We start from the raw sequence: 12,341 nt of genomic DNA, 5'->3' as shown, positions 1-12,341 counted from the left end.
CGAATGTTTCCTGTCTCCCATATGTATGATTTTCTTCCATTTCATCTTCTATGCTTCCAGAGTAATGTGTTCTAAAGGTATATTCTCATAGTCATTTTCTTGCTTAAAACTCTTTAGTAGGTCTTTTCTAAGACAGGGAATCTAAGCATCCCAAAATGCTATGTCTGGCCCTTCATCTCTTGTGTCTTCCTGTAGTATACATCTCTACCTGAGCTACACTGGTTTGCTTACTGTTTCCTGAATGCATCATGCTCATTCAAGTCTCTGGCCTAATATTGTTCAACAGAAATAAAATGTGAATTACATATGTAATTTTAAACCTTCTGGTAGCCTTATTTTTAAAAAAGCACTTTATACGGTGAATTTAATGTAATAATATATCCAGTAGAGTTTTTAAAATATGTAATAAAAATAGAGTAATTATTAGTGAGATATTTCCTTTTTTTGTTTGTTTTTACTGAATTCAAATTTGCATTGTATACTTACAGCATGTCTCAATTTGACTAGCCACACTTCAAGTGCTCAGTAGCCATGTGTGACTTAGGGCTACCACATTGGACATTGTGATTCTGGGTCTTTGTCAGGACTCTTCAGTACATTTAGTCTGCTCTCTACCCCTAATGAGAATGAGATCTGTCTAAGTTGCATTTGTTATTTTATTTGTTACTTATTCTAATTTTTTAAATATCTTTATTGGAGTATAATTGCTTTATAATGTGGTGTTAGTTTCTGCTGTACAACAAAGTGAATCAGTTATATGTATACATATATCCCCATATGCCCTCCCTCTTGAGCATCCCTCCCTCCCTCCCTATCCCACCCTTCTAGGTCATCACAAAGCATCAAGCTGATCTCCCTGTGCTATGCAGCAGCTTCCCACTTCCCATCGTTTTACATTTGGTAGTGTACATATGTCACTGCTACACTCTCACTTTATCCCAGCTTCCCCTTACCCCTCCGCGTCCTCGAGCCCATTCTCTACGTCTGCGTCTTTATTCCTGCCCTGCCACTAGCTTCATCAGTACGGTTTTTTAGATTCCATATATGTGCATTAGCATATGGTATTTGTTTTTCTCTTTCTTACTTTACTCTGTATGACAGACTCTAGGTCCATCCACCTCACTACAAATAACTCAATTTCGTTTCTTTTTCTGGCTAATATTCCGTTGTATATATGTGCCACATCTTCTTTATCCATTCATCTGTTGATGGACATTTAGGTTGCTTCCGTGTCCTGGTTACTGTAAGTAGTGCTGCAATGAACATTGTGGTACATGTATCTTTTTGAATTATTTAATTGTTTTTTTAAAATCTCCCCAAACCCATGATATCTATCACTATTATGACTAGCACCAGGTATACACTAAGTGCTCTTTATTGAGTAACTGGGAAATTAGACCACCAAGCTTGTTAGAAATTTATTTCTATATATAGTTAATGAGTATGTGTTTCTGAAATGTCTTACTGTGAGTAGCATACAGGAACTTACAGACTATGTAATGTGCCCAAGAATCATCTTTATTCTTTGATAGTTTTAAGGTTAATGGATAAGTGACTTCTGGATAGGCACAGTTCCTCTGTATCAGGTAGCTACGCTTTAAAAAGAAAGTTCTAACAATGCAGTTTGGAATTTAATAGTGAACTTTGAGGAATGTTGTTTTGTCGGGGAATTGTGTAGTTTTTAAACATTATTTTTAGGGTTAATAATAGATATTATTTCATACTTTAGAGCCCTTTGAATAACCTTCATTTAAATGAAATAATGCTTGGGTATGAATTATAAGGGGCAAAAAGTTTCAGATAGCAAACTTATTAAAGGATAAATTTCCCTACTATCATTCTTAGTTTTGGCAGGTTATTCTTGAAGACTCAGTTTTTAAATATGAATTAGAATCTTGAACATTTGTGTAATATTACACTTATGCTATACATGCCTGCATTCATGCCAATTTAGATTGAAGGAGATCTCTGCCACTGCTCCCCCCCAAACTAATTGTCCTATAAATGTTTCTTGGATAGATGGATGGGATTGTCCCAAAGCATTATTTCTTACATTGACAGGGTGTTAATAAGAATATTGGGGGAAAAAGAAGTTTTGAAAATGCTGGGTGAAACAGATTTCTTTTTTGTGGGACTTCTTGGACCCTCCATAAATATGCTTATGCTTGTTGTAAAGAGTTAAAGGGGCATATGTTATAGCATTATTTGCTAATTTATTCAGCCATCAACCCCCTCCCCCCAGTATATCCACGAGTTTTGTCTTCTGAAACAGTATTCCAGCATATACAGTTCAGGAAATGCTACTCACCCTGAAATACTGAATGTATCTGTGCTAAGACTTCATCTGTTCAGATATCCGTGGAAACCCTCTGAGTGACAGTGTTCAGAAGTCAAATATTCACTCAGTTTTTCTTTTTTTTTTGAATAAATTTATTTTATTTATTTTTAGCTACGTTGGGTCTTTGCTGCTGTGCATGGGCTTTCTCTAGTGCAGCGAGCGGGGCTACTCTTCATTGTGGTGCGCGGGCTTCTCATCGTGATGGCTTCTCTTGTTGTGGAGCACAGAATCTAGGCGCACGGGCTTCAGTATTTGTGGCACACAGGCTCAGTAGATGTGGCTAGCGGGCTTTAGAGCTCAGGCTTAGTAGTTGTGGCACGTGGGCTTAGTTACTTCACGGCATGTGGGATCTTCCCGGACCAGGGCTGGAACCCGTGTCCCCTGCATTGGCAGGCAGATTCTTAACCACTGTGCCACCAGGGAAGTCCCCCACTCAGTTGTTCTTAATGAGCAGGTGTTGTATGTGGGGTAGGCATCACTATGGTAGGCTTTCATTAGGTAGTAAAAGTGAAATATAAATTATATAACAATATATTTATGTTTATGTATATAATATACAATGGGAATATAAAGAGTGTGAGTGCTGCATTCAAAGGAGTGAAGTGAAAACGCACTCCTTTTTCACTTCCCATTCATTTCTCAGCTTCCTTATGTTGGGAGTTTTTGTTGTTAATCTAATTTTATATGTTTCTACTCTGTTTCCAGTGTTTATGAGGTAAATGTTCATTGTTGGCTCTAGTTTAAATCAAGTGTATCAGTATTTGTCATGTTCTCACAAGGCATTCTAATAAAACTCATCTTTGAATCTTAATATTTTCAACATTATAAAAAGTCAGAATGTATACTGTGTGTATAGCAACCCCTAGTTGCTAAGAGGTACAGAATTTCAGTACATTCCAGTGTTTGTGGACACTTTTAAATGGGAAGGAAGAAAATTGCCCTCACATACATGTGTATATATTTGTTTTCAGTTCTGAAATTTTTCAAATAGTTTATTTTTAGAAGTAATAGGGGAATTCTTTCTCCATATGGAAGTATAACATCTCAGCTAGATATTGCAAATAAAGTTAAAATTCCTTTTGGACCACCAGCCCCGATCTTTCACGTTCACTATAGAGTGATACTGTTGGTTATCTAGTGTATGTTCCTCCAAGTTTTTTCCCCAAAACCTAGATAAGTATATACCCAGAAAATACGTGGTATTATTTTTATGTTTTTTTAAAAAATGAGTCACATCTTTCACATTTATCACGAAACTTAGTTTTTCAGTCAGTAAATCTGAGAGAACTATCCAGGTTTGAACATACAGATCTGTTTTATACCTTGAACTGTTGCATTGTATTCCATAATGAGCTATATAACAATTTAGCTGTTCTCCCTGCGATACTTGTTTATCTTTTAAACTATTACAAACATTATAATGAATATCCTTGTACATTTCCCCTTGTATACCTGTATGCTTCTTTAGGGTAGGTGCCCAAAGAGGAGTTGTTGAGTCATAAGGTTTATATATTTTAAATGTAATAAATCTTACATTTGCTCCCTCAGAGTGGCTACTCCCCAAATCACTGTCCAGAGTAGCTGTATCAGTTCATAACTCCCTTTAGCAATTTATAAAAGTATTGTTTTCCTCCATTGCCTTGCCCATATTTTGTATTATGAAATTATCTTTTTGCCAGTCTGATGGGGAAAAAAGTTATTTGTATTAATTTTTATTTCTGTGATTGCTGGCAATGTTTAGCAATCTCTTCCAGCCGTTTTTTCTCCTGCTGCTATTACTTAAGTGGCCCCATGTTAAGATGGCAGAGCCAAGAGACCAAAGCAGCCTGGATATCTGAGTCTCTGCATGTGAAACAGTTGCCCCAAAGAGTTGCCTGGACCTATAGGGTACTTCGAGTCGGCGAAATATACACTTTGCTGGGTTAAGCCTGTGTGAGACATACAGTGTTGATCTTGTGTCACTGCCCTTCTCAGAAACCTACAGTAGTTCTCTATTGCAGGAATCAATTTCTAAATACCTAGTTTAACATTTTTTATTACATTCTACCTCTTCTTAATACATCTCTTTCCCTTTACATGTATACATAGTCTTCAGGAAACTATGCACTTTCATAATCTGTGTCTGTATTTAAGTCATTAGCCTTCCCAGCCTCCAAATAAAACTTTGACACTAGTCTTCATGGATAGGTGAACTCCAACAGAGCTCAGAAGTTCAGGTATAGGAAATGGGTTTGGAAAATAGGGAATTTTGCCAGACCTGGTAGGCTGGAAGATGATGGGGTAAATGAATTGAGGTTGCTGATGAAAAGTCAGCTATTAAATCCTGGCTGGGGTCAGGAAAGGAAAAAGGGCAGATGAGCTGAAAGACAGTGGAGAAGTTTTAAGAAATTAAGAATTCCTATTGGAAGAAAACCTTTTCCTTTATGTTTTCTTTGTTTTAAACAAAATAGTAAGTACCGGGTGTTATGAACTCCCAACTTAATATCAGGAAACAACTTCGTAGGAAAGAACAACAGATTTATAGTCAGGCAGCCTAGGTTTCAGATTTCAATACCCCTGCTTCCTAGCTATGTGACCATGGGCAACCTTTATAACTTCTCTGGGTGTTGGTTTCCTAATCTGTAAATCGGGTAAAATAATAACATCTACCTATTAATTCATTTAATTAGAGGAGCAACCCTAGCCCTAATAAGCATTAGTCCTACTACAGCCTTCATTACATTTATCATTCTTATTTTACTCACTATTCTTGAATTTGTAGTAGCCCTTACTCAAATTAGATAATCTATATAAAAAGCATGTAGAAGGATATATTTGCTGTAGTATACCTATTTGGTAAATATAGTGAGCACTCAGTTGTTAGTTTCAATCATCATCATCATTATTCCCATCAGATAGCTAGGTTGAGAGGATTCCTATATGAAGATCTAAGTTTTCTTCATGACTTAGAAAGCAGATCTATATGCTTATAACTCTTTGTGTTCTCTCCACTATTAGACTGAGCTCCTTGATGGTAGGACCCATCTGTTTTCATCTTTTCTAGCAGAGTTCCTGGCATAAAGTAGAGTATAGCAGAGTACTGAAATCAGGTGAACCTGGGTTTGAATTTCAACTCCACTGCTTACGTGAGTGTGAGGTCTAGGGCAAGTTGCTTAGTCTAATTGCCTCAGTTCCTCATCAGTAAGGTAGGGATGATAATAATAATGCTTGCCATTTAGGGTCTAGTAAGAATGATGATTACTCAGTATGTTGTAAGTATCATTACCAAACCAGTTTATAGATATGCTCTTGTGGCTTTGGTTCACTGTGTTACTTTTATGGTTGATCTCCTTTTCCTTGGTCTTACCTCTGTAGGAATCTTGGAATATAAAATATCTTCCTCATCCCAACACCCCAACCAGACATTTGTCATTTTAAAATTATATTCAGTCTTTCCCTTTCTGTCTACTTCATTACTAGGTGAGATTTTTTTCTTTGTATCTAAACAGTAGACACTAAGTAAGAGGAACATCTTTGAGCTGGAACATACTCCTCTATCTTCTGTATTATTGAAACCAGTTATTGGTAGCTCTTTGATTTTCTGCTTCCTTTTTTAGTACTCATAATAGAGCTATAAAATGGCCTCCAAGCATGGCTTTAGCTTATTCCACAGGTTTTGATATATAGCATTTTAATTTTTATTCTGTTTAAATATTTTCTAATTTCCAATGTGACTTCATTGACCTATGGGCTATTTAGAGGTTTGTTTTATAACTTCCCAAATACATAATAGTTTTCTAGTTATCTTTTTATTACTTATTTCTACCTTATTTGCACTGTAATCATAGGATATTCTCTGTGTAATTTTAACCTTTTGAATTTTGTCAAGGGCTGCCTTACTATCAGTGTTTATAAATGTTTATGTATATACCCTAAAATTATGTATTCTATGGTTTTTTTAAATAAATTTATTTATTTATTTTTGGCTGTGTTGGGTCTTCGTTGCTGCGCGTCTTCGTTGCTGGGCTTTCTCTAGTTTTGGCGAGCGGGGGCTACTCTTTGTTGAGGTGTGCAGGCTCCTCATTGCGGTGGCTTCTCTCGTTGTGGAGCACAGGCTCTAGGCGCGCAGGCTTCAGTAGTTGCAGCACACAGTCTCGGTAGTTGTGGTTCACGGGCTGTAGAGCACAGGCTCAGTAGTTGTGATGCATGGACTTAGTTGCTCCACGGCATGTGGGATCTTCCCGGACCAGGGATTGAACCCCCTGCATTGGCAGGCAGATTCTCGACCACTGTGCCACCAGAGAAGCCCAAAAATGTATTCTATAGTTGTTGATTGCAGTGTTCTGTGTGTTGATATATACACTTCAGGTCAGATTTGTTAATTATGTTCGTATCTTCTGTATCTACTTGTTTTTATTTGCTTATTCTGTCCCTGTGAGATGGGTGGTAAAAGTTTCATGGCGTAATTGTAGATTCATCTAGTTCTTCTTTTATTGTTTTCATTTTTTTTACCTAATACAGTTTGAGGCTGTGTAACTAGGTGCAAATCTATTTAGTGTTGAACTTTTTATCATTATGAAATGTCCCCTTTTGCATCTATTAATGCTTTTGTTTCAAAGTCTACTTCATCTGACATTAATATAACTACATAAGCTTTCTTATGGTTTGTGTTACTATTTTATATAGTCAATATTCATGTTGATTTACTCACACATTTCCGATTTTCATTGGTTTTCCTTCATCTAGAAGCTTTCATTTGGAATCATTTTCTGTCTCCCAGTGGATTTTCTTCACTGTAGATCTGCCGTGGGAGTATTTCTCTTCATTTTTGTTTCTCTGAAAATGACTGTTTTGCCCATTTTGAGGACTGTTTTTACTGGGTGTAGAATTCTGGCTCTTAGAGATAACACTCCATTGTCTTCTGGCTTCCAAGTTGAGAAGTCAGCCATCAGTTTAATTTTGCTCTTGTCAGAGCAATCTCTTTTTTTCCAGACTGCTCTTAAGACTTTTCTCTTTGTTTCTTTCCCTAACACTTCTACCCTGGTGTGCACAGGTATGGGTTGGCTTTTATTTACCTTGCCTGTAATTTTTAAAGCTACTTGGTCTGTGAGTACCTTTGTTAACTTTGAAAAATGCTTAGCCGTCATTTCTATGCCTTAAGTACTCTTCTGTTTCTATGACTCCGGTTATTCAGATGTTACCTTCTCACTGTATATCCTTTGGCTCTTGGCCCTTCTCTCCTAGCTTCATTCTTTTTACTCTCCATGCTTCATTCTAGATATATTTTCAGACCAATGTTTATTTTTCTGTTTTTTCGTAGCTCTGTCAAATTTGTTACTGAATCCATCTGTTGACTTTCTATTTTTAAAATTTTTTATTTATTTATTTTTAACACCTTTATTGGAGTATAATTGTTTTACAATGGTGTGTTAGTTTCTGCTTTATAACAAAAGTGAATCAACTATACATATACATATATCCCCATATCTCCTCCCTGTTGCATCTCCCTTCCACCCTCCCTATCCCACCCCTCTAGGTGGTCAAAAAGCACCTAGCTGATCTCCCTGTGCTATGCAGCTGCTTCCCACTAGCTATCTGTTTTACGTTTGGTAGTGTATATATGTCCATGCCACTCTCTCACTTCGTCCAAGCATACCCTTCTCCCTCCCCGTGTCCTCAAGTCCATTCTCTACGTCTGCATCTTTATTCCTGTCCTGCCCCTAGGTTCTTCAGAACCATTTTCTTTTCTTTTTTTAATTCCATATATATGTGTTAACATACAGTATTTGTTTTTCTTTTTCTGACTTACTTCACTCTGTATGACAGACTCTAGATCCATCCACCTCACTACAAATAACTCAATTTTGTTTCTTTTTATGGCTGAGTAATATTCCATTGTATATATGTGCCACATCTTCTTTATCCATCTGTCTGTTGATGGACACTTAGGTTGCTTCCATGTCCTGGCTATTGTAAATAGTGCTGCAGTGAACATTGTGGTACATGACTGTTTGAATTATGGTTTTCTCAGGGTATATGCCCAATAGTGGGATTGGTGTGTCATAAGGTAGTTCTATTTTTAGTTTTTTAGGGAACCCTCCATACTGTTCTCCATAGTGACTGTATCAATTTACATTCCCACCAACAGTGCAAGAGGGTTCCCATTTCTCCACACCCTCTGCAGCATTTATTGTTTGTAGATTTTTTTTGATGATAGCCATTCTGACTGGTGTGAGGTGACACCTCATTGTAGTTTTGATTTACATTTCTCTAACGATTAGTGATGTTGAGCATTCTTTCATGTGTTTGTTGGCAATCTGTATATCTTCTTTGGAGAAATGTCTATTTAGGTCTTCTGCCCATTTTTGGATTGGGTTGTTTGTTTTTTTGTTATTGAGCTGCATGAGCTGCTTGTATATTTTGGAGATTAATCCTTTGTCAGTTGTTTTGCTTACAAATATTTTCTCCCATTCTGAGGGTTGTCTTTTCATCTTGTTTATGGTTTCCTTTGCTGTGCAAAAGCTTTTACGTTTCATTAGGTCCCATTTGTTTATTTTGGTTTTATTTCCTTTTCTGTAGGAGGTAGGTCAAAAAAGATCTTGCTGTTGTTTATGTCAAAGAGTGTTCTTCCTATGTTTTTTCCTCTAAGAGTTGTATAGTGTCTGGCCTTACATTTAGGTCTTTAATCCATTTTGAGTTTATTTTTGTGTATGGTGTTAGGGAGTGTTCTAATTTCATTCTTTTACATGTAGCTGTCCAGTTTTCCCAGCACCACTTACTGAAGAGGCTGTCTTTTCTCCATTGTATATTCTTGCCTCCTTTGTCCAAGATGAGGTGACCATATGAGCATGAGTTTATCTCTGGGCTTTCTATCCTGTTTTTTTGCTAAAATTCTTAGTGTTGTCTTTCTCTGTGTATGTCATGATCGATAAACTGGACCAAATATGGCCTGTGAGCTATATGACCTGTGAGCTAAGAATGATTTTTACATTTTTAAAAGGTTGTTTAAAAAAATTTTCAAAGAAAAAAAAGTAATACCACAGAGATTGTATGTGGCTTGCAAAAGTCTAAAGTGTGTACTCTTTGGTCCTCTGAGGAAAATGTTTTCCAACCACTGGTATATATTAAATACAGTTATTTTAGAATCTGTATCTGATAACTCCATTTTTTGGAAGTTTTTCTTCACTGGTTTCTAGAGTTTATTATTTCCCTTAGTTTTCATGAATGCCATCTTGTCTCCTAATGTGCCTGGTTTTATTTGAGCAATGGATATTGTGTATGGAATTTGTTTTTAGTATTTTGAGGCCTAGGATGATTTGGTTTTTTTTCTTTGGTGAAGTTTTGTGTTTGCTTTCAGTAGCTGACTGGAAGCATTAGTAATCCTGTATAACTTTAATCCAAAATCAGGGATTGAGATGATTCTAAAATGAGCATCAGTTTACTTTTGGATCACACTTATTTACTAGGGCATAATGTACTTTCCAGGGTCCAAATCCAAAGCATGGCCCTTCCATGCTAGGCCTTCGAATATAACTTTTGTCTCTCTAACCAGGGGCTGTCAGAAGTGCTTCTCAACCTGTTTGCCTCCTCTTTAGGAATCAGAAAATACTCTTAAGAGAAAAGCACCTTCAAGGATCAGATTGTGTGTGTTACTGTTTTTCTGTATATCTGAGTTACAGGATTCATCTGAATTACCTATCCCAGCAGGGGAAGTTTGTTATGTAGTTTTTTTCAGGTAAATTTTTATAATTACCATGACTTCCTCTTGAGATAATATAATTCAGGCTTGGATGTTTTCTCCTTTAGAGTATATTTAGTTTCCACTGTTAATGCATGTGTTTCTTTAACATTTTCCTGTAATAAAGTAATGTGAAACCCTGCTCTAAAAAGTAAATAGATTTCTCTCAGTAGTCCTGAATAGCTAATTGCAGAGAAATTATTTGGAAAATACATCATCATATTGCCTTTGTAAAATTTTCTCTCACCGCTTTGGAGCACAGTGGTTTGTATCTTGTCTCAACTCCTGTAGCATTTATTTTGTAAAATTTTTTAAAGTTTTATGGTGCGAATTATATTGTACAACTTGTATCGCTGACCATATTAAAGATGAGGTGGTGGAATCATTTCCTTCTGCATCTCTTGTATTCCTATACCTAGCATAGACATTCATTAAATAATTATGATTACTAACAAATTTTTTAGGGGCCAACTATAAGCTAATACAATATTAAATGAAAAGAGGCTTACTAAATTTTTGGAATATTGAATGCAGCCAACTGTTACTTTTCTTAAGTCTTGGTGCCAGATGCTGTACTTTAATCCAAGATTTTGCTGTTTTATTCTGGAATTAGCAACCATTTTGTGTTAGTGAGGTGTGTGTGTGTATGTGTGAGAGGGAGGGAGGGAGCGAGCGAGCGAGCGAGCATTCCTACCTTTTACGGTAGCAACAGCTGATATTTTTATTTGAGGAAAGGCCAGTTTTTTCCTCTGAAATACCATTACTCATGGTAATGTCTTTTGAAAACTGCTAAGTGGGCTTCCACTGTAGGCTTGCCTAACAGTCAGAATGCTGATTTGGTTCTTATCACTTTCTAAGATTTTTCCCAAGAATGGAGAATTTAGATGAGAAATTAGGTTGCACAGAAATATACATAAAACAAAATGTTGTTGCAGAAGTTACAGTGTGTCAAGAACTCTTTAAAGGTAATGCTTGATATTTAGATTATCTTAAATTATTTTTCTTTTTCAGCTTCCAGCCGATCTTACCAAGATGCACATTGCAGACAACCCTCATCCACAGATGACTCATGTGTCTTCTAGTCAGTCTGGTTGTAGCATTGCCAGTGACTCTGGGAGCAGCAGTTTATCAGATATCTATCAGGTAATACGTTAGGAGTTTGTTTGCTGTGCATATGGCTTTTTTAATTCTGCCGAATACCTTGTGCTTGTGCCTTAGGTGGTCATGTATCTTTTAACTAGGGTGTGAAATTCTGACATAAGGTCTTTGAGAAAATATGCTTTGTTTACTGTGTCATATTTACAAGCCTAATGAAAGAGGTGATCTATCTTTTGAGAGTGATTAAATATGGTCCAGCAGTGCATGAATATAGTGTTCTTTTTAATTTCTTTTATCCAAGTGAATCTATATTAATATATAATATTTGCTTGCATTAGAAAATGGTTCTTGAAACAACTGAACTTAAATTTATAAAAAGGCGATTTTTATTATATTCAATAGTTGATTAGTTAAGTCTTCTATAAGTAAAGTCATGAAGAAGATTAGACTTGCCTTTGTATTGTAAAGACTTAAATTTTCCAGTGGCCACATTTAAAAATTAAAAGGAAACAGGTAAAATTAATTTTAATAATATATTTTATTTAGCACAGTATATTCAAATATTATTTCAACATGTAATCAGTGTTTAAAAATTATGAATGAGTTATTTTTTCATACTAAGTCTTCAAAAGGCAAAGTTTAATATTAACTTACGGCACACCTCAATTCAGACAAGACACATTTTTCAAGTACCACATACGGCTAGTGGCTACCATAGAGTACTGATTTGTTGAAATAGAATCATTGTTGTCTGAGGAAAACAGTTTAGATTGTGGTTCTGTTGAGTTGCACGGATTTAGCTGTTATATGAAAATCAGCGTTCCTCTGTTAAGGGAAGTTTGCAGGCAGGTGCAAAATGGAAAAAAAGCCTCCATTTTTGGTTTATGTGAGGCTTTTTTCTACAAAGATTGTTACTGTGGACATGCCATCTAAATCCCCCTGTTTGGCATTTTATAGTAGAGAGAACAAGGAATTCTTCTTCACCATTTTATAGTAGATAGAACAGGGAGTTTTTAAAAAGTAAAGTTAAAAACAGTGCAGTGGTTCTGGGGCCACTTACTGTGTTCATGGATTTGTTGGGCTTCATGCATTCTACCCCTCCGCAAAAGAAGTATCTTGTGGATTAAGTTAGAGTTGTTGCATACCTAAAAGTCAAAGTACAGCTGTGCTTCTCTGGACTCTGTGTTT

General features: G+C 36.2%; 1 protein-coding gene across 1 annotated transcript in view; it reads left to right on the top strand.

Moving 5' to 3' along the window:
* Positions 1-12,341, top strand: part of RAPGEF6 (Rap guanine nucleotide exchange factor 6) — a 220,161-nt gene that overhangs the window by 110,405 nt on the left and 97,415 nt on the right. The window contains exon 7 of the mRNA XM_082650203.1: positions 11,067-11,198. Coding sequence (XP_082506329.1) covers positions 11,067-11,198 — 132 coding nt within the window. The remainder of the gene's footprint in view (positions 1-11,066; positions 11,199-12,341) is intronic.

This window comes from Grampus griseus (genome assembly GCF_964374135.1).
Source record: "Grampus griseus genome assembly, chromosome: 3".
Lineage (NCBI taxonomy): Eukaryota > Metazoa > Chordata > Mammalia > Artiodactyla > Delphinidae > Grampus > Grampus griseus.
The sequence above is the reverse complement of the archived record's forward strand: the minus strand, read 5'-3'. Positions and strand labels throughout refer to the sequence as shown.